At 39.9% G+C, this 22,254-nt stretch overlaps 4 protein-coding genes across 5 annotated transcripts; 3 read left to right on the top strand and 1 right to left on the bottom strand.

Moving 5' to 3' along the window:
* Positions 1-2,598: 2,598 nt before the first annotated feature.
* On the top strand, positions 2,599-7,304 carry LOC139194124 (uncharacterized). Its single transcript, XM_070818459.1, has 5 exons — positions 2,599-3,611; positions 4,999-5,300; positions 6,155-6,252; positions 6,347-6,412; positions 6,609-7,304. Exons 1-5 carry the CDS (start codon positions 3,444-3,446, stop codon positions 7,169-7,171), a joined length of 1,197 nt encoding a protein of 398 aa, XP_070674560.1. The 5' UTR covers positions 2,599-3,443; the 3' UTR covers positions 7,172-7,304.
* On the top strand, positions 2,705-3,377 carry LOC139194811 (UBP1-associated protein 2C-like). The gene is made up of 2 exons (XM_070819729.1): positions 2,705-3,271; positions 3,360-3,377. Exons 1-2 carry the CDS (start codon positions 2,705-2,707, stop codon positions 3,375-3,377), a joined length of 585 nt encoding a protein of 194 aa, XP_070675830.1.
* A 520-nt stretch (positions 7,305-7,824) lies between the features above and the next one.
* On the bottom strand, positions 7,825-9,516 carry LOC139194810 (receptor-like protein 3). The gene has a single exon (XM_070819728.1). It carries the CDS (start codon positions 9,514-9,516, stop codon positions 7,825-7,827), a length of 1,692 nt encoding a protein of 563 aa, XP_070675829.1.
* Positions 9,517-16,758: 7,242 nt separating this feature from the next.
* On the top strand, positions 16,759-21,676 carry LOC103427363 (UBP1-associated protein 2C-like). 2 transcript variants are annotated; one of them, XM_029100262.2, is made up of 2 exons: positions 16,759-18,216; positions 21,336-21,676. In XM_029100262.2, exon 1 carries the CDS (start codon positions 16,917-16,919, stop codon positions 18,213-18,215), a length of 1,299 nt encoding a protein of 432 aa, XP_028956095.2. In that variant the 5' UTR covers positions 16,759-16,916; the 3' UTR covers position 18,216; positions 21,336-21,676. The 2 variants fall into 2 exon arrangements, with proteins under 2 accessions (XP_028956095.2, XP_028956096.2); XM_029100263.2 differs by lacking the exon at positions 21,336-21,676 and adding an exon at positions 18,407-18,557 and having other exon boundaries at positions 16,769-18,216.
* The last annotated feature ends 578 nt before the right edge of the window (positions 21,677-22,254 follow it).

The following is a 22,254-nucleotide window of genomic DNA, read 5'->3' as shown; positions in this document are numbered from 1 at the left end:
CCTAAGGCTTCTGTTTTGGAGTATTGTGGTTTTGATGATAGACTTGTTGGATTCATATGGTACTTTGCAAGGACAATTTGTTTGTTTTAAAGGTTTATATGTTTCATGAATTTTATTCAGTTATTGAAATGTTGTTTTCATTGAAGATTGATATAGATTATAATCTTTTGAAAAGTGGGAGCATGTTCTGGATTGGTGTTGTTAATCATGTGTCATAATTGCAGATTGGATACATGTGAGTCTTGACTCAATGATTGTTTTGGTAGTAATCTGAGATTCTTGGCTTCTGTATTTTGAAATGCAATGGGACGTTGGTCATGATGATAAAATCTTGAATAAGGCTACATGATCACTTCTTATAATTGGTAAAGGCTGTGCTTGTTCAATGTCTCATGTTCAAGTGGGAGAATGTAAAGATATGAACATGAGTATTCGGTGAACAAGTATTAGTTATTTGGTCCAATTAGTATAAGAAAGCCTTATAGGAAGATGAATGTGAGTTCTTGTTGATAGAGGAATCTGTCATGGAGAAGAACTAACATACACTAGGAAACATGAGTTGTTTCCTAATCGGATTGTAATAGGAAATCCTCATTGGTTTAGGAGAGGTATATGTATATCTATATATATGCTGTAATCTCTGCTCTCATAGAAACGCTCAGTCAAGAACTAAGTCCTATTCTTAGTTAGAGCATTAAGAGTTCTACCAGAGAGGAGAAGAGTTGCAGCATACAGAATTTGGACAGCTGCTGCAATGGCATATTCCAATGGAGGTTCATCAGGTTAGCGTGAATACATTAGTTCATATGTAAAAGGTTTTATGCTTTCTTGATTGTGTTTTATATGGCTTAAATCTTGATCTTGGCTAATTGATTCTTACAAGAAGGTTGACATGAGAAAGTAAGGGAGAATGTTGCTAGATATTATAACGAGACAACCCATCTAATTTATGAAGTTCTTATGTTTCATACGAGTACATGTGACAAAGACTTAGTACCTATGAGGACGGGGATGCTCAGACATCTTCTTTCTAAACTGAAAAGATTGAATGTCAATGAAATTGCAATTTTCCAAAGAAAAATAGCTGATTGAAGCTTATATGCTGATTCAAAAGCATAAATATCCGAAGAAAATATCATAAAACTTATTGAATCATAATGACTTCACCCTTGAGGTCTTTTAACGCTTGTATCGTTCTCTGCTTGAGTCGCTCACAAGTCTTAGCATTATATGAAAGATCAAAACTTCAGATTCAACCAAACTATGAAGGTTTAAAATCCAACAAACATTTACTCTCAGTTTCTATGTATCTGAACTATGTTTCCTGCCTTTGTTCCATGGTATCCTCCCTTTGTTGGCTTGTCCTATTATTTTCCGTCTGTGTCTCTCCTTTTCTTCCTTCCTAATACTCATCGGAGACTCACTGTCATTAACTGATGGAACCTCCTTGCTTAGACTTTGCTTCTCGTATGCATTTATGTCGAGGAAAGAATGACGGATGTTGATAATATCACAATTTTCACCCATGACAGCACTGATGCGTGGGGCTCCCAAACAGTGAAGTCTGGGGAAGGATACAAAGGCAACCAAGGGAGACAAAATAGGTAAATAGCTCCAATTCTCTGTGTTCTGCCCAATGTGAGTGGCTTCCCCCACATATCCATTTTCCGTTCTCAAGAACTTTGGAATATGGTTGAAATTGGGTTTGAAATCTCAGAGTGGAAGGAAGGAGATCTCTCAGTTGATGAAAAGAAGCTGATGAGGAAGAATGCTGTCAAAGATGCAAGAGCTCTGGGCATCATACAAAATGCTGTCTCGTATAAAAAATTTCCCATAATTTCCAATCTCAAATTCTACCACAAACAACATGGCTCCGCCTGCTAATGCAGGATGGAATGGCCCTGGAGTCAATCCTAGTCCAAACCGTTTCTATGCTTGAGACTAGGTATGGTATGATGAGTCTTGTAAGCAGTTGTAGATAAGCAACGAGGTTGCTCGAGATGGGCCGTAGGTTTTAATGTTTCAGGTCTTGAATGATGCTTCATTTGGCATATTGCTTTGGTCGGAACCTGGTTGCCTTTTATCCAAATATGATTTACATTTTCAAGGTCCTTATGCGATTAGTCGTGTCTTTACTTTGGTACGCAGTATGAGCTTTTTCAGGTAGTGCACATATTGACAGAAAGCAGAATGCATGATGATCCTCGTTACATGGAACATGTTAATTTGCAGTCTTCTGTGAAGATTATTTGTTGCTATTTTTTTTAGAAGGATTTGCAAATCAAGATTTACGAGTCATTTACAAAGCAATAATTTTGATAACATAGGTATTAACTACGTTGCAAAAGATAAAGAATTGGTACAGAGAAAGATGAAGATGACAGAGAGAAACAAGAGAGATTGTATTGATTGATTAGAGAAAATGTATACAACCGAACTTAAGAAAATCATAGCTATTCAATTCCTTATATAGCCATATATCCTAATTACAATAATATCCTTCCAACTACGTTAACAAACTCAACCGCTAGAATAATGTCAGGTGGCATTTCTATTATATCAGTTATTAATAGGGACGTTTATTATGAAATAAAATGCATATCATAGCTTTATGTTAGAAATCCTCAAATGTCATCCTCGACAAAACCACCAGGAAATCCAAGGGTTACGGTTCGTCACGTTGCGCCACGTCGACGGCGCTCTCATGGCCCTGAAAGAACCGAGCAAGAAGATCGACGGCCGCATGACCGTCACGCAGCTCGCCTCCGCGGGGAATTCGAACTCCAACAACGTCGCCGACGTATCGTTGCGGAAGATATATGTGGCCAATGTTCCTTACGACATGCCGTCGGATAAGCTCTTGGCCCATTTTGCCCTGTACTGGGAGATAGAGGAGGGGCCGCTAGGCTTTGATAAGCAGACTGGGATGTGCAAGGGGTATGCGCTGTTTGTGTATAAGACTCCGGAGGGGGCTCAGGCGGCGCTCGTCGATCCTGTGAAGAACATCGAGGGGAGGCAATGGACCTGTAAATTGGCGATTGACGGGAAAAAGGGCAAGTCGGACGGGCCAGGTCAGGGTCAAGGACCCGGGAGTGGGTCCAATACGCACGGTGATGGGATGGGGATGGCACCACCGTCTTCGATTGCTGGACAGGACGGCATCCCAGGTGGAATTGGTTCTTATGGTGGGTATACCAGTGGGCTTCAGGGGCAGCCTCCGTTGGGTCACCATCCATTGAGTGGGCCTGGGTTGTCTGGTATCAGAAACCAGGTGAATTCGGGTTTGGGTAGTGGTGGCGGATATGGAGGGTTGGGTGGGCCTTACGGTAACTGTGGTGGCCCTGGGGGTTATGGTTTAGGTGGTGCTGGTGGTTTAGGCGTTGGACTCGGTGGTGCGGGGTCGGCTGGTGGTGGTCCGGGTGTGGGTACTGGGTCGTCTTTGTATGGACTGCCTCCGAGTTCGGGTGGGTTACCATCCGGTAGGTATCCAGAGGGCGGCCACTACAGCCTGTCGGCCTATTAGATTCAGCACCACCAGCAAGCTGGGACATCCCCCCATCCAAGGGTTCCTCAAGGTGGCATGTACCCAAATGTGCCACCTTATTTCTGAGGTATTTTCATTATTTTATCCTTTGCTATTATGTGTATAGCTTGGTGATGTTGGTTGAATTTCTTGGTGCCTGGTTAGAATACTTGTGTATGGTTGCTGCTTCTTGTTTTGGCTTTCTTTACAAAATTTGTGCCTTAGTCTAATTGTGTATTGCATTTGTTTTTTCCTTTGTTTACATGTGTGCCTAGGATACTTCGCGTCTCTGTTCGTGCTTCTGATGAATTCCCTTTGCTTTTGTTGATTGAGAGGCGATCAAGTGTTTCACTTTTACATAAAACGAAAATGGTTTCCCTTTGCTGTAGTATTTGTCTTGTTTGTTATTTTATATGAAATGATTTAACAGTACCTTTTGTGTTGCCTCCGAAGTTTTAATTTTAGCAGAAATGGTAGATGTGGATATTTCATTATAATTTATGATGTTGGGTCATATTTAGTGAAGGTCTTAAACGATTGAGTTTCCAAATGAATTTTAGTGTTTTATATTTTACATTGCCGGTCCCAAGCCCGGATAAAGGAGGAGGGGGAGGGCATCAGGTAGTCGACAACCGGCACTCCTAATTTACGTCGAATCCTTACAAAACCGAGCGCAATGGCGTTCTAGGATTCACATAGCCGACCCCACTTAGTGGGAAAAGGCTTTGTTGTTGTTGTTGTATATTTTCTCTTAACCAATGAAATTTATAGTGCTTGAAATTTGAATTATGTGTTCAGTGTTACTTTACTTTTTTAGTCCTTAATTGTGGAGTAGTATGGATATTAGAATCTTTAATCATTACAAGATGCTTCTCCAGTTTACATGGTGAAGCCTCTTTTCTGTTTGGTGAGTGCGGATGGAATTGTGTGCATTTTTTCCCTTCGATCAATGTGGGTGGAAACTTAATACTTGAGAAGGAATTCAAATATCTTTTTTGGGACTTTTATTCTATTTTATGTATTTGTGTATGGTTTCTTGTTGGGAATTTGATGGGATTGATTGAGCAACTTATCATAACTTCAAGTGATAGAGTGCAACACTAATGACATTAGTAGAAATGGTTATGTAATGTGTGGGTATCATTCCAATACGTGATGTTTTCTGTGTTTGCTGAGAGCCTAAGACATACGGAATAAAAAAAGTAGTGGGTCTTATGGTAAAATCAGATATCACATGAGGGTAGTTTATTCAATACTTATACAACCAGATTCATTCCTATTCATCACTTTTCCAAATACTTACATGGCTGATGAGCTTTGCGCATAGTCAGATTTTAGTGTGTGGGTTTCATCCAGTGTTTTAATACGCGAAAAAGTATAGGGCTTTCTCTGTCTTGTAAATCAGGTGAACAGACATCGTTTTCGGACGTGGGTCATATTTTTACCATAGTTTTTATGAGTCTTAACGAATATAGGCCGCCCAATCTCGTTCTACTTCGCTCTCTCTCCTCCACCGTCTCCACCCTCTTGCCGGAGTCATGGCCTCCGCCGGCGGGCTCTCCCCTGCGATCGTCCGGTGCTTGTCGACCAAATCGACGACGTCGTCCCTTAGGGACCCGAACCCTAACTGGTCGAACCGGCCTCCCAAGGAGACGATCCTCCTCGATGGGTGTGACTTCGAGCACTGGTTGGTTGTCATGGAGGCCCCTCAGGGTGTTATCACTAGGGATGAGATCATCAATAGCTACATCAAAACCCTGGCTACCGTCGTCGGAAGGTAACACCTGCTATTAATTTCTGTCTAATTTAATAATTTTTCTTACTTTTAATGTCTTTGGATTATGAGAAATCAGAATTGGAAATGGAATTTTAGAATTTATATGCCTGTGTTTATAGTGTATTTGTATCTTTAATTCATTTTCAATTTATATCTGTATTTGTTTTTTCAAAGTTGTAGCTTTTTAATTTTCTCCTTTTCGCTCTTGATTACGGTAGTATTTTGGGTTAAGTTGATTTGTATTGCACCAGGAAACTTTTGTTTGAGAAAATACAAGAGGTTGTTTCGCTATTGGGGGAGGGTTGTATGCACATGCTACTTCTGGCATTTATCTTGTTGTAGGATATTAGTTTATTTGTGTTATACACCGACTCAATTATGGTGTATAACATAATATATGAACATTTTCTTAATACTGTTAATGGCTTTCTGTTGTATGCAGCTGTAAAAGTTAATGGCTTTCTGTTGTAAGATAGGAAATGATTTTGTAATTGCAATTGGGGGTGCAATTCTTAATGTTGGGTTATATGTTTTGAAGTTCTAACAAAAGCAAAACTCATTAACTTTTTTTGTAGGCTTTTGATATTCAAAATCTAAACTATAACCCCACTTTGTGGCAGGGTCTTAATGATCTCTTAAATAGTATGGTCTTAATCATGTTTCTTATAGCATGGTCTTGATCACTTTTTTTTTTACAGACTAAAGTTTTTGTAAGATTCATGGCTTTCACATTTCAAAAAGCACATAGGATTGTACTGTATTTCTATTGTTTGTGTTTCCTATGATTTATATTTTGTAATGAAGATTTATATAACCAAGTTTGGATTGCTTGTACGCATTCGGCTGAACTGCAGTGAGGAAGAAGCAAGAATGAAGATCTACTCAGTTTCAACTAGGTGCTATTATGCGTTTGGGGCACTTGTATCTGAAGAGGTATCACTCAAAATCAAAGGTGATTCTGCTTCTAAGTTGGGAATTTATTATTTTCTTGTGTCTGGGTTCTCATATTTATACATGTGTGTGTATTTGTAAAATTCTTGTTGCAGAGTTGCCTGGAGTCCGTTGGGTACTTCCTGATTCCTACTTGGATGTTAAGAACAAAGATTATGGAGGTACGGATATGCTTGTTTCTTCAAGTTGAATTTCAAAGAAAACAAATTATTTATAGCAATCGATTCATTTAAGTCATAAGTCCCATTCCGTAATGGCTCTGGCAGTCTGATGATATTTTGATTTTAAATTTATTTCTTTATTTTTTCGGACAAAGGATAGTTTGAGGCGTAATGACAGACCTCGTAACTTTGACAGATCAAGGAACTTTGAAAGGAGAAGGGAAAATATGCAGAATCGTGATTTTCAGAATACGGGTCCATCTCCTATGCCTAATCAAGCTGGGCCAAATTCGGGACCTGGAACTGCCAACATGGGTCCTCCACCCCCCAACAGGGGTCCAATGTCTCCCAACATGGGTCCTCCACCCCCCAACAGGGCTCCAATGCAGCCTCCCAACATGGGTCCTCCACCCCCGAACAGGGCTCCAATGCCGCCTCCCAACATGGGTCCACCAAACAACTACAATAATCCCCAGCCAAGCAACAACTGGAATTCTGGGCCACCGAACAGCTATAATCAGGCGCCTCCCAACAGCTACAATCAGATGCCGCCCAACAACTACAATCAGATGCCGCCCAATAACCCGGGAGGGGTGCCACCAAACAACATGGCTCCACCTTCTAATGCAGGATGGAATGATCCTGGACAATACCAGAATAACTACACGCCAGACAGGGATGCTGGAGTCAATCCCGGTCCAAACCGTTACTAAGCTTGAGGCTAGTTGCGGTATGATGAGTCTTGTAGGCATGTTGTAGATAAACGAGGTGGTTGCTCGAGATGGGCTGTAGGTTTCAATGTTTCTGGTCTTGAATGATATTTCCTTTGGCATATTGCTGTGGTCGGAACCTGGTTGCCTTTTATCGGAATATGATTACACTTTCAAGGTCATATCTTATGCGATTAGTCGTGTCTTTACTTTGGTGCGCAGCATGAATTCTTTCAGGTAGTGCACATATTGACAGAAAGCAGACTGCATGGGGATCCTTGTTAAATGGAACATGTTAATTTGCAGTCCTCTGTGAAGATTATGTGTTGCTATTCTTTTGCATGCTATGCTCTCACATTGGTTTTTGCATATTTTGGTGATGATGTTATTTTGCTAGAAAACTGTCATGTTACGTTGTCAATTTGGTAACCCGATTCTCAGTTTGGTCCCTGAATCAAATTTTTGACTTCTTTTGGCTATGTTTGGGGTGAGGGATTTCCAAGTCTCAAGGAATCGAGACCAAGTTAGGGGGGATTGGAAATGTGGGAGGGATATGAGAGGGATTTGCAAATTACGATTTACGAGTCATTTACAAAGCAATAACTTCGACAGCATAGGGACGTTTATTATAAAATAAAATACATAACAGAGGTTTATTTTCGAAACCCTCAATTGTAACCGAGAAAAAACAAATAACTCTATTTAGCTAAGCCATCGTTTCATCCTATTCATGCGCACTGCTAACATGACATAGAGTCTGTCTTGTACATTGTCTGTGAACTGAAAGTATGCATATCTCCATGTCTTCTTTATGATCAAAGAACCACATACTCCCCAGAGTCCGAAAATAAACCCGAACGCAGCGAAAATATAGAACCACGGTAGTTGATGCCCATCGTCCTCATCATCTCGGTTATTCTTATCATGCGCATCAATGCGACACTCGTTTGGAAGCGGTGCACCGCAAAGTTTTGGATTCCCCTCAAATGCAGAAGCTTCAAAGCTTTGGAGCTGAGTGCTTGTTGGGATTGGACCTTCGAGATTATTGTACGAGACATTAAACTCATTCAAGAAATTAAGGCTCGCCAGAGACGATGGGATTTTTCCTGACAAGTGATTCTTGGAGAGATTCAAAGCTTCTAAGTTCTTAAGGTTAGAAATTTGGTCTGGAATGTTGCCGGAGAAGTTGTTGTCGTCTAGATACAACGAATGGAGACGCTGCAGTTGGCCGATCTCAGACGGTATATTACCGGTAATGTTGTTGGAAGAAAGATCTATAAATGCAGGAAAGTTAGACAATCTGCTATAGGCATTTAGTACCCCGGCGGGGTTGGTATCGTAGATTGGCAATTCGAGTTCATAATGGTCTTCTTGAGCTGCAACAGGTTGATGTACCAACGCCGGTACTCTACAAAGTTCTTTTGGAAATTCACCTGAAATAAGGTTTCTTGCCAAGTCTATCTGAAAAAGTCTTGGTAGATCAGTCCCCAACCAGCTAGGAATTGTCCCTGCGATTTTGTTATATGCCAGAGCCAAGGTCTCTAGATTCTTTAGCTTTGCTAACCATGCAGGTAGTTGACCGGTGAGATCACAAGACGCCAAGCTCAAAACTCGAAGATTTTGAAATCCATCAAAACCAACCATGTCATCGTCAGATGGCATTTCTTCACCGTTAAAGGCCTCCGTAAGGAGGAGTGCTCGAAGACTTTTGCAATGCATCAGTATCTTCATTGCTCCCATGACATTTTCCAATCGGGTGCCACTAAGAGAGAGGAAGGACAGAGAGTTTAACGAAAGAATCTCAGGTTGTATTTGTCCCTCTAGATTGTTCGAACCTAATCGAATTGCTTTCAGGGATCTACATGAGTAAAGGCTCATTGGCAACTTACCAGTGAACTCGTTCACACGCAGGTCAAGTTTAGTCAGTTGAACAAGTTTGGAGAAATTAAGCTTGGTAATGTCTCCTTCCAAGTTATTTCGTCCCAAACGTAGTTCTACAAGGCTGGTGCAATTCATCAAAGATTGGGGCAACGGACCTTGTAGGTTGTTGTAATCGAGCTGTACAATTTTTAACCTGGAGAGCTTCCCCAAATGGAGAGGGAGCACTGCGCTTAGTTGATTGAAGGAGAGGTCAAGGATTGCGAGGTTGGTGAGGTTGACAATTCTATCACTTATGCCTCCATGTAGAGAATTCAGAGGTACTGCAACCTCTTTGAGTTTGGTGGCATTATAGATATCTTCTGGAAGTGGCCCTGATAGATTATTGTGACCAGCACGAAAAATTTGCAGTTCGGAACACCTCCCAAAACCACGGTAAATGTTGCCACTGAAACACTTTAACCAAGGGGTTAGAATGGAGACATACAGAGGATGGGATGTTGCTGGAGAAGGCATTGTTGCTAACGTTGAAACTTGTCAATTTCCAAGCATGCATGAAGAACGAAGATGGAATTGGACCATGGAAGCGATTGCTTGACAAATCGAGTGTCCGGATGTTGCTGGATGTTAGAGACAAAGGTAGCTCTCCAGAAAGAAGGTTATAGCTCAAATCAAGAATCTCAAGAGAATTCAAGGACTCAAAGAGTTTATTTTCAAGTGAACCCTGAAGTGAATTGTGGGTGAGATTCAAGTGGGTGAGATGCGTGAGGTTTCCAAGTGAGGATGACGAGGTAAAAATAACTCCGTCGAGCCCCTTCGAGGGTAAGAGCAAATGGGTGACCCGACCTTCCGGATTACAAGTGATGCCTTCCCAACTACAGCAGTTAAAGGAAGTCCAATTTAAAGGAGGAGAGGATAGAGTGAGGTTGAAGGACAAGAGAGCACTACGTTCATTTTGGTTGCATGCGTGGATATTTGGAGATATAATGGACGTGAATAAGATGATTATGAGAAGGAAGCCACGAGCCATTGTGTTTGAAGGCTTGCTGCAGCTCAATGCTTTTTGTCTTCGTATATATAGCAGGATCTCGAGTCTCTACATTTAAAAAATTATGCTTCATTAGATGGAAAAACAGCTTTTGCAACATTGGAAAACAACCATAACCACATGTTAGAAGTCGAGGGGTCCTCCAAGATCCCGATTGAGAAATTGGCAAACAAGCATAACCACACAATGCAATATTTCCAACCCCTTCAAGACGTAGAGTAGAGATTTTCAACTAAAGAACCCACAAACGACGACCTTCCCTCGTTGGATCTACCAAAGAAAATTCAAGGTGGGGCAGATGATAACAACAAATATAATAAGCTTAATTAGGCCCCCAAGTACATGGAAACATTTAAAAAAAAATATGCATGTATTTTTTTTTTCTAAAAAGCACTTCAGCTGCTTCAAGTGCTTCATTCTATGAGCATTTCAAGTAGTTTTTATTATTTTATTATAAAACTCACAAAATTACTGTCAATTTTTTGCCAACGTTGTTAAAAGCTCTTTTGGCGATCGTAAAACATTTTTAGTTACTTTAAAAGCACAGTCAAACATGCCTAATCTTGCAAAGCCTAGCTCTAAACTAAGAATAGAGAAGTAGTGAGTGTTCTTTGTTCTTTATCTCAAAACTTAAAACGCGTATTTGGCCTAACAAAATAACATTATATGGTTAAAACACTCATATGTCATAGAGAAGTAGTAATTGTCGTTCATATGTGTCATAAAGAATCCACAAACGACGACCTTCGCTGGTTGGATCTACCAAAGAAAATTCAAGGTGGGGCAGATGATAACAACAAAGATAATAAGCCTAATTAGGCCCCAAGTACATGGAAACATTTAAAAAAAAGTTGCAAGTGTTTTTTTCTTTCTAAAAAGCACTTCAGCTACTTCAAGTGCTTCATTCTATGAGCATTTCAAGTAGTTTTTATTATTTTATTATAAAACTGACAAAATTACTGTCAATTTTTTGCCAACGTTGTTAAAAGCCCTTTTGGCGATCTTAAAACACTTTTAGTTACTTTAAAAGCACAATCAAGCATGCCTAATCTTGCGAAGCCTAACTCTAAATTAAGAATAGAGAAGTAGTGTGTGTTCTTTCTACTTTATCTCAAAACTTAAAACACGTATTTAGCCTAGCAAAATGACATTATATGGCTAAAACGCTCATATGTCATAGAGAAGCAGTAACTGTCACTCATATGTCATAAAGAACCCACAAACGACGACCTTCGCTTGTTGGATCTACCAAAGAAAATTCAAGGTGGGGCAGATGATAACAACACGGATAATAAGCCTAATTAGGCCCCAAGCACATGGAAACATTTTTTTTTTAAAATGCAAGTGTTTTTTTTTTCTAAAAAGCACTTCAGCTGCTTCAAGTACTTCATTCTATGAGCATTTCAAGTAGTTTTTATTATTTTATTATAAAACTCACAAAACTACTATCAATTTTTTGCCAACGTCGTTAAAAGCTCTTTTGGCGATCTTAAAACACTTTTAGTTACTTTAAAAGCATAGTCAAACATGCCTAATCTTGTGAAGCCTAACTCTAAATTAAGAATAGAGAAGCAGTGAGTGTTCTTTCTTCTTTATCTCAAAACTTAAAAAGCGTATTTGGCCTAGCAAAATGACATTATAAGGCTAAAACGCTCATATGTCATAGAGAAGCAGTAACTGTTGCTCATATGTCATAAAGAACCCACAAACGACGACCTTCGCTGGTTGGATCTACCAAAGAAAATTCTAGGTGGGGCAGATGATAACAAAAAGGATAATAAGCCTAATTAGGCCCCAAGTACATGGAAACATTTAAAATAAAAAATACAAGTGTTTTTTTTTTCTAAAAAGCATTTCAGCTGCTTCAAGTGCTTCATTCTATGAGCATTTCAAGTAGTTTTTATTATTTTATTATAAAACTCGCAAAATTACTGTCAATTTTTTGCCAACGTCGTTAAAAGCTCTTTTGGCGATCTTAAAACACTTTTAGTTACTTCAAAAGCACAATCAAACATGCCTAATCTTGCGAAGCCTGGCCCTCAATTAAGAATAGAGAAGTAATGAGTGTTATTTCTTCTTTATCTCAAAACTTAAAACGCGTATTTGACCTAGCAAAATGACATTATATGGCTAAAACGCTCATATGTCATAAAGGACGACCTTCGCTGGTTGGATCTACCAAAGAAAATTCAAGGTGGAGCAGATGATTCAACAAAGATAATGGACATGGATCCTCTCCGGATCCAGTTGTCCTAATCCACCTAGTCAAATCATCCGGGCCGTTGAAATTTGATCCAATGGCTACAAACAAGGGCCCACTTTAAAAGTTATAATAACATTAGCCGTTTGATCAAATTTCAACAGCCCGAATGATTTGGCTAGGTGGATTAGGACAACTGGATCCGGAGAGGATCCATATCCAAAAATAATTAGCCTAATTAGGCCCCAAGTACATGGAAACATTTAAAAAGAATTCAAGCGTTTTTTTTTTCTAAAAAGCACTTCAGCTGCTTCAAGTGCTTCATTCTATGATCATTTCAAGTAGTTTTTATTATTTTATTATAAAACTCACAAAATTACTATCATTTTTTTTTCAACGTCGTTAAAAGCTCTTTTGGCGATCTTAAAATACTTTTAATTACTTTAAACGCACAGTCAAACATGTCTAATCTTGCGAAGCCTAGCTTTAAATTAAGAATTGAGAAGTAGTGAGTGTTCTCTCTTCTTTATCTCAAGACTTAAAACGCGTATTTGACCTAGCAAAGTGATATTATATGGCTAAGGCGCTCATATGTCATAGAGAAGCAGTAACTGTTGTTCATCTTGCCGTGTGTTAGGGGCACAAATTGGACATTGGGGCCCCAACCTTAAAATCTCAAATTGTATTCGAATTGCTCCATAATGTGGTCCACTAATTAAATGTCATGCATCTGTATTTTTCATATGAATTAAATTCCACACTAGCCTAATTAGGCCCCAAGTACATGGAAACATTTAAAAAAAATTCAAGTGTTTTTTTTTTCTAAAAAGCACTTCAGCTGCTTCAAGTGCTTCATTCTATGATCATTTCAAGTAGTTTTTATTATTTTATTATAAAACTCACAAAATTACTATCAATTTTTTGCCAACGTCGTTAAAAGCTCTATTGGCGATCTTAAAACACTTTTAGTTACTTTAAAAGCATAGTCAAACATGCATAATCTTGTGAAGCCTAACTCTAAATTAAGAATAGAGAAGCAGTGAGTGTTCTTTCTTCTTTATCTCAAAACTTAAAACGCATATTTGGCCTAGCAAAATGACATTATAAGGCTAAAACACTCATATGTCATAGAGACGCAGTAACTGTCGCTCATATGTCATAAAGAACCCACAAAAGACGACCTTCGCTGGTTGGATCTACCAAAGAAAATTCAAGGTGGGGCAGATGATAACAACAAAGATAATAAGCCTAATTAGGCCCCAAGTACATGGAAACATTTAAAAAAAATTCAAGTGTTTTTTTTTTTTCTAAAAAGCACTTCAGCTGCTTCAAGTGCTTCATTCTATGATCATTTCAAGTAGTTTTTATTATTTTATTATAAAACTCACAAAATTACTATCAATTTTTTGCCAACATCATTAAAAGCTCTTTTGGCGATCTTAAAACACTTTTAGTTACTTTAAAAGTATAGTCAAACATGCATAATCTTGTGAAGCCTAACTCTAAATTAAGAATAGAGAAGCAGTGAGTGTTCTTTCTTCTTTATCTCAAAACTTAAAACGCGTATTTGGTCTAGCAAAATGACATTATAAGGCTAAAACGCTCATATGTCATAGAGAAGCAATAACTGTCGCTCATATGTCATAAAGAACCCACAAAAGACGACCTTCGCTGGTTGGATCTACCAAAGAAAATTCAAGGTGGGGTAGATGATAACAACAAAGATAATAAGCCTCATTAGGCCCCAAGTACATGGAAACATTTAAAAAAAAGTTGCAAGTGTTTTTTTTTTCTAAAAAGCACTTCAGCTGCTTCAAGTGCTTCATTATATGAGCATTTCAAGTAGTTTTTATTGTTTTATTATAAAACTGACAAAATTACTGTCAATTTTTTGCCAACGTCGTTAAAAGCCCTTTTGACGATCTTAAAACACTTTTAGTTACTTTAAAAGCACAATCAAACATGCCTAATCTTGCGAAGCCTAACTCTAAATTAAGAATAGAGAAGTAGTAAGTGTTCTTTCTTATTTATCTCAAAACTTAAAACGCGTATTTGGCCTAGCAAAATGACATTATATGGCTAAAACGCTCATATGTCATAGAGAAGCAGTAATTGTCACTCATATGTCATAAAGAACCCACAAACGACGACCTTCACTTGTTGGATCTACCAAAGAAAATTCAAGGTAGGGCATATGATAACAACAAGGATAATAAGCCTAATTAGGCCCCAAGCATTAACTAATGAAACCTCCTTGCTTAAACGTTGTTTCTCGTATGCATTTATGTCGAGGAAAGAATGACGGATGTCGATAATATCACAATTTTCACCCATGACAGCACTGATGTGTGCGGCTCCCAAACAGTGAAGTCTGGGGAAGGATACAAAGGCAACCAAGGGAGACACAATAGGTTAATAATAGCTCCAATTCTCTGTGTTCTGCCCAATGTGAGTGGCTTCCCCCACATAACCAAACAGTGGAACATGATGTTGAGTATGGAGCAGCCAATCCTCTGACGGAAACCCGAACATCGATCAGAAGCTGATTTCATTCATACAAATTATCAACAAAAAATTAATGCAAATATCCGTAACCGTGTGTATATCACCTGTCAAGATTATTCCATACAGGCAGGAGATGAGAGGAGGGGATCAAACTCGGAAGCTCAGGTTTGAGAGTGAATGCTCTTAATCAACCGAACTACATAACCCTTATTATTCAATTTGTTGGAATATATTAGTATTTTAGGTATTATTTTGCTTGAGTTTTCTTATAAGTTTAGTTTGGGCCTAGCCAGTTAGCATTAGGGTTATGGTTAGTTTATTATAAATAGAGTGTTTTGTTATTCATTAGAAAACAAATTATTCACAATGTAGTCTCTTAGGGTTTTGTAGCCGTTCCGGCATTCTCGGTTGTTTAATAATATTCTTCGGTTGTTTAATAATATTCTTATTATTTTGTTAATCTCGTTCGTTGCGTTCTGATATTCAACTTGATATCAGAGCAGGTTTCATCCTTCGGGATTTAATCTGCTTTGGGTTGGTATCTGTTGGTTTGTGTTCGTTCATGGTCAGATTGTCTAGTTGTGTTTGACAGTTCGCAAAAAAAAAAAAAAAATGTGTTAATTTTTTCAGTTGTGTTGACGGCCTTCTGCTCCTTCCCCGCCGTCCGTATTCGTCTCCGTCCACAACCTGCACCTCCGCACCACTGCGCTGCCTTCACACCGTACATGCATCCCGCCGCCGCACACATGTCTGCCCGCTACTCTCGCCCACATCAGACCTACCACCACCATCCTCCACTGACTGCTGCTGCACCCTGCTATATCTTGAATCCTCTGGAACCACCAAGCCCAGAATCTCGAACTTGATGTCGACCCCTCTACGGAAAAACCACTTCTTATTAAGGTTTTGAGGCCCACACGGGCAAGGAATAAAACTTGCTGTTTGTTTTTGTGATTGGGCCTTTTGAGGCCCACACGAATAGGTGTTGCAAGTTTGTCTTTCTGTTATTCGAGTGCTTGGATTGTAACCACTTGAGTGATAGTATTTGTATTTGTTTGTTCATTGCTACAATTGAGATATGAAAATCTCGTCCGTTTAGTGACGGGTTCTTTTCATACTCTCAACTCTGGTCAGTCGGAACCAGAATTAGTTTGCCAGCAAGAATCAAGTCAAGTTTGCCAGTCAAGTCAAATTCGCAAGTTCACGAGTTCGCAAGTCCAGTCCAGTCAAGCTTGCATGCCTACCAGTCCGCCTAACAGAGCCAGTCCGCATCTGCTTGTTTACAAACCCATGTCGTATACCGCCATGAGTTTGACAGGGGTGTTGGAATATATTAGTATTTTAGGTATTATTTTGCTTGAGTTTTCTTATAAGTTTAGTTTGGGCCTAGCCTGTTAGCATTAGGGTTAGAGTTAGTTTATTATAAATAGAGTGCTTTGTTATTCATTAGAAAACAAGCTATTCACAATGTAGTCTCTTAGGGTTTTGTAGCCGTTCCGGCATTCTCGGTTGTTTAATAATATTCTTATTATTTTGTTAATCTCGTTCGTTGCGTGTTGATATTCAACTCAATCAGTATCACATATGCAATGCCACCACCAAAATCACCATACAACCTCATTTTTGTTGTACATCAATCACATTTATATAAATCCCAACTAGCTATAAAATATGGTTCATGTCACTTAGTACTACGGTCTAGTGATATTCATCTTCACTTGTAAGTGAGAGGTTTTAGGTTCTATTCTCCCCAAAGGTGAATTTGAACCACATTACTGCTAGCTCATTGTGAGGCTAAACCCACTTCCTTCTCTTTAGCGTAAATAAAATCGTTTGTTAAAAAAAATATATATATATATATATATTATATATTTCAATGAAACTGTCACGAGAAGCCCAACTAGCTAAATATGTTCAAGTCCAGTCCATACTACGAAAAGCCCATACTCTAGTCAAAGCCCATTTAACTCGAATATTTACTCATATGAAGAGGCCCAAGGTATCCATCCAGTATAAAATCACACAGAATAATTACTCGCTCGGAAAACTCCCAACCCCTCACCCTCTCTCTCCGCTCTCTTCCTCTTCCCAAAGGGTTAGGGTTTATCCTCTCTCTCTCTCTCTCTCTCTCTCTCTCTCTCTCTCTCTCTCTCTCTTCTCCCAATGGACGCAACCAAGAAGCGCAAGCTCGACGAAAACGGTATCGTTCTAGACACAGATCCCTCCTCCCCTCCCAAGCTTTCCCCCGAAGATGCTCGCAGGCTCATCGAGCGATTCACCCCCGATCAACTCCTCGACATTCTCCAGGACGCCCTCTCCCGCCACGTCGACGTCCTCGACGCCGTCCGCTCCATCGCCGATCCCGACGCCTCCCAGCGCAAGCTCTTCATCCGCGGCCTCGGCTGGGACACCACCACCGAGGGCCTCCGATCCCTCTTTTCCGCCTACGGAGAGATCGAGGAGGCCATCGTCATCCTCGACAAAACCACCGGGAAATCCAAGGGTTATGGATTCGTCACGTTCCGCCACGTCGACGGCGCTCTCATGGCCCTGAAAGAACCCAGCAAGAAGATCGACGGCCGCATGACCGTCACGCAGCTCGCCTCCGCGGGGAATTCGAACTCCAATACTGCCTCCAACAACGTCGCCGACGTATCGTTGCGGAAGATATATGTGGCCAATGTTCCGTACGACATGCCGTCGGATAAGCTCTTGGCCCATTTTGCCCTGTACGGGGAGATAGAGGAGGGGCCGCTAGGCTTTGATAAGCAGACTGGGAAGTGCAAGGGGTATGCGCTGTTTGTGTATAAGACTCCGGAGGGGGCTCAGGCGGCACTCGTCGATCCGGTGAAGAACATCGAGGGGAGACAATTGACTTGTAAATTGGCGATTGATGGGAAAAAGGGCAAGTCAGACGGGCCGGGTCAGGGTCAAGGACCCGGGAGTGGGTCCAATACGCACGGCGATGGGATGGGGATGGCACCACCGTCTTCGATTCCTGGGCAGTACGGCATCCCAGGTGGAATTGGTTCTTATGGTGGGTATACCAGTGGGCTTCAGGGCCAGCCTCCGTTGGGTCACCATCCATTGGGTGGGCCTGGGTTGTCTGGTATCGGAAACCAGGTGAATTCGGGTTTGGGTGGTGGTGGCGGATATGGAGGGTTGGGTGGGCCTTATGGTAACTATGGCGGCCCTGGGGGTTATGGTTTAGGTGGTGCTGGTGGGCTAGGTGTTGGACTAGGTGGTGCTGGGTCGGCTGGTGGTGGTCCGGGTGTGGGTACCGGGTCGTCTTTGTATGGATTGCCTCCGAGTTCAGGTGGGTTACCATCTGGGAGGTATCCAGAGGGCGGGCACTACGGCCTGTCGGCATATCAGAATCAGCACCACCAGCAAGCTGGGACATCCCCCCATCCAAGGGTTCCGCAAGGTGGCATGTACCCAAATGTGCCACCTTATTTCTGAGGTATTTTCATTATTTTATCCTTTGCTATTATGTGTATAGCTTGGTGGTGTTGGTTGAAGTTCTTGGTGCCTGGTTAGAATACTTGTGTATGGTTGCGGCTTCTTGGTTTGGTTCTTTCTTTACAAAATTTGTGCCTTAGACTAATTGTGTATTGCATTTGTTTTTTCCTTTGGTTTACATGTGTGCCTAGGACGTCTTTGTTCATGCTTCTGCGTGAATTCTCTTTGCTTTCGTTGATTGAGAGGTGACCAAGCATTTCACTTTTACATAAGAGGAAGATGGTTTCCCTTTGCTGTAGTATTTCTCTTGTTTTTAATTTTCAATGAAATGATTTAACAGTACTTTTTGTGTTGCCTCCTAAGTTTTAATTTTAGCAAAAATAGTAGATGTGGATATTTCATTATAATTTATGATGTCGGGTCATATTTAGTGAAGAACTTAAGCAATTGAGTTTCCAAATGAATTTTAGTGTTTTCTATTTTCCCTTAACCGATGAAATTTATATGACTTGAAATTTTAATTATGTGTTAAGTGTTAACTTTTTAGTCCTTAATTATGGAGTAATATGGATATTAGAATCTTTAATCTTTACAAGATGCTTCTCCAGTCCGCATAGTGAAGCCTTTTTTGTTTGGTGGGTGTGGATGGATTTGTGTGCATTTTTTTCCTTTGGTCAATGCGGGTGGAAGCTTAATACTTGAGAAGGAATTCAATTATCTCTTTTGTGACTTTTATTATATTTTATGTATTTGTATCTAGTTTTTGTTGGGAATTTGGTGGGATTGATCGAGCAACTTATCATAACTTTAAGTGATAGAGTCCAACAGTAATGTCATTAGTCCAACACTATAGATTCCAATAAGTGGTGTTTTCTGTGTTTGTTAAGAGCCTAAGACATAAGGAATAATAAAAATTAGTGGGTCTTACTGTAAAATCAGATATCACATGAGGGTAGTTTATTCCATACCTATACAACCAGATTCATTCCTATTCATCACTTTCCCAAATCCAATCAAGTAAACATGCCATAGGAGGTATAGCGAGTGACTTACATGGATGATGTGCTTTGCTCATAGTCAGATTTTAGTGTGTAGGTTTCATCCAGTGTTTTAATTAGTGTTCTAAAAAACGGCCTAGGCGGCGCCTAGGCGCTGGGCGGAGGGTGGCCGAGGCGTTTTAGTGCAAAACGGTGGGAAAAAGCGGCTGGGCTCTAGGCGGCCCTAGGCGGCGCCTAGGCGGGCTAGGCAGGCTAGGTGGCTGGCGGATCTACAACTTCCGATTTCTTACGTAGCAGCAGAGCTTCGGCAAATTTATACAGCTCGTCTCCGTGAAGATGAGGGTAGAGAGAGTGCGAAGAGAGAGAGAGAGAGAGAGAGAGAGCATCTTTGGAAAACGGTAGTCGTCCGGTTTGTTCAGCTGTGGCCTCACCAAATCTAGACGATCTGATTCCCTCTGTCTGTGTTTTGAATCCTTGATCAAAAAATGGGGTCGGGCTTCTAGAGAAGTTTGTTGGGGCTTCCAGAGAAGTCTGTGGTGGCGCTTGGAGATCCAATTCTTAAAGGGTGAAAAGAAGAAGAATAAATGAATAGGTCTATGTTATACAAATGAATGACATTCCACTTTCCCCACAAAAGACTTGATCTTTGATGAGAGAGAGAGTGTTATAATAATAAATATACACAATTATGGATGTGGGTTGTCTGAAAAAGAAGGAAGGGTCCTGCTTGAAGGGCCAGCTAGCTTCAAGTTGTTTATCGCACTAAAAGTGAGAGACCTGGGGTGATGTGAAAGAGGTGAGGTGACCGGCTACTGCAGTACTGCTTGGAAGGGTTATGTTTTAATTATGAAAACCCACTACGTGGGTTTTTTATATTTTAAAAAGTTGTCTAAGTTTGAGATCCATCCACACTATGTGGGTGTTTTAGAATTTTAAAAGTTTGAGATATATTATAAAGGTTATATAAATTATGAATTATTTAGATAATAATTTTTTTTCCTAGACAAGCATATTATATATGTACATAAAACATTCATATATGTACGTTCTTCTATAAGAAATAACATATTATTCAATAATTATTTACAATTGATAAAATAAATTTAATTAATTCATATAATACATAAGAAATTTATCTAAATCCGCCTAGGCCGCCTAGGTAAAGTAGGAGTAGCCGAAATTGAAGGAAAGATGAGAGAAAATTGGTTCCGGTGATTTAGACATATGCAAAGAAGGCCTACTGACGCTCCGATTCGAAGATGTGACTACGGGACAGAGGTTCAGGGCCGAAGGGGTAGAGGAAGACCTAGGAAAACTTTGGAAGAGACTCTAAGAAAAGACTTAGAGTACTTGGATCTAACGGAGGACATGACACAAAACCGAGCGCAATGGCGTTCTAGGATTCATATAGCCGACCCCACTTAGTGGGAAAAGGCTTTGTTGTTGTTGTTGTTGTTGTTGTAGTGCAAAGTTTAGCTTGACTTACCAATGAAACCGTCAAAACATTTCCACGTTCCAGTATTCTATTGATGTAAGCCAACTATTGGTTGTTAGTTTTATTTAATTATTTTTATGCTCAATGAAGTATAGCCTGCTGTAAGATGATGAATTCATCTTCTAAATTTTGATACAGTTGTATTATTTGTTTTTTTTGTCACTTTTGAATTATCTTATCAGAGGTCGCACTTGGTGCGATGGCAAGTGCCTTCGCCCATGAGCGGTAGGTCTCGGGTTCGAGACTTGGGAGCAGCCTCTCCATAAAATGGGGGTAAGGCTAGCCGACATTCACCTCTCCCAGACCTTGCGTAAAGCGGGAGCCTTGTGCACTGGGTACGACCTTTTTTTTTAATTATCTTATCATTTTATTGTTCTCTAGTTGTGTGAGTATTTTCTAATATTTTGGTAAGGTAGCAAGGATGTTTTGATTTTGTATGTTAATGTTAACGGTACATGAGCTATCACTATGCCTTGTGATTCATTTTGATTTTTATTTCAAGTTGTGTGAAATGTGTTTTGTGGGGTTATTGATTTGATCTGTTTGCCTGTTTACTGAATTGATGTGTTTGTGTGCTTTATGGTTCAATTGAACATGGATTGAGTTATTGATTGATGTTTGATTCAGGTGTATGACCGCTTGTTGGCGCAGATGCTTTATATGGTTCTGGTGATTGCGTGATTGCAGACTATATGCTGTGGTTTGATGATTGTATTAGCTGTGCTTTTATCGCCTCTTCATCTGCACCTTTTAAGATGTAGTCATTTCCAAGTTATGGTAGCCAAAGTGACTGAATTAGACTAGTTTTCTGTATTCTGTCGGGAATTGATGTGCTTTGTAGGTTTTTTTACCATGAAGTATAGTTTGTTTTTTATAATAACCGGATTTATGTTTCTTTTACTTTGAGAAGGCATGTATGGCAGTTGTTGCTCTTTCTTTAGTCGATAATTGATATGACTTTGCTTGTATGGAGCTCTCAAGATGGGGGCTTGCTGCTGTTATATGTGTCTTACGAGTGCACATAGGTTACCGCATTGAGTTTACGACTTATGTTTGCTGTAAAATTATGCTGGTGAGGTTATCTCAAGCTTTCTTTTTGGTGAAAAAGATTGGTTACATTTCATTGGTTTTTGACCCTCACTGCAACAGTTGTGGGTTTCCCTATGGTCTCTTATGACTATGATGTGTGTATCCATTAGTTGCTTTATACGTTGTGAATATTGTGGGGTTTTCCTTGGTGTACTTGTTATGTATTCAGATTGTGTTTTTTTCCCTCTTACCCATTTACAGGTTGAGGTATGATTATCTTTATCTTTGACCCTGGGGTGTGATATTCATCAAAGACAAATTTCATACCTTGCATCGTAGGTATTTATTGATGGTCAAGGCTTATATGGTTGTAATTCTTTTTGTAGTGGAACTCGTTAAGCTTTTGGTGGTTTATTAAGGAGCCCTAAAGTGTTGGTGACCGTATAAATTCTTGATTGTAAAAGCGTTGTTTCTAGTACATATTTCATGCCTCTATAATTTAGCTGTCTTTGTTAGA

This window comes from Malus domestica, chromosome 03 (genome assembly GCF_042453785.1).
Source record: "Malus domestica chromosome 03, GDT2T_hap1".
NCBI classification, from domain to species: Eukaryota; Viridiplantae; Streptophyta; class Magnoliopsida; order Rosales; family Rosaceae; genus Malus; species Malus domestica.
Note: the sequence above shows the minus strand (reverse complement) of the source record. Positions and strands in the feature narration are given on the sequence as shown.

What these genes read in the sequence shown, in the direction of transcription:
- LOC139194124 (XM_070818459.1), top strand. Translation starts at nt 3,444, where the DNA reads ATGGACTGCCTCCGAGTTCGGGTGGGTTACCATCCGGTAGGTATCCAG. An exon ending in CTGGCTACCGTCGTCGGAAG is followed by an intron (nt 5,301 to 6,154) that starts GTAACACCTGCT and finishes GCTGAACTGCAG; the next exon opens with TGAGGAAGAAGCAAGAATGA. An exon ending in TAAGAACAAAGATTATGGAG is followed by an intron (nt 6,413 to 6,608) that starts GTACGGATATGC and finishes TAACTTTGACAG; the next exon opens with ATCAAGGAACTTTGAAAGGA.
- LOC139194810 (XM_070819728.1), bottom strand. Translation starts at nt 9,516, where the DNA reads ATGCCTTCTCCAGCAACATCCCATCCTCTGTATGTCTCCATTCTAACC.
- LOC139194811 (XM_070819729.1), top strand. Translation starts at nt 2,705, where the DNA reads ATGGCCCTGAAAGAACCGAGCAAGAAGATCGACGGCCGCATGACCGTC.
- LOC103427363 (XM_029100262.2), top strand. Translation starts at nt 16,917, where the DNA reads ATGGACGCAACCAAGAAGCGCAAGCTCGACGAAAACGGTATCGTTCTA.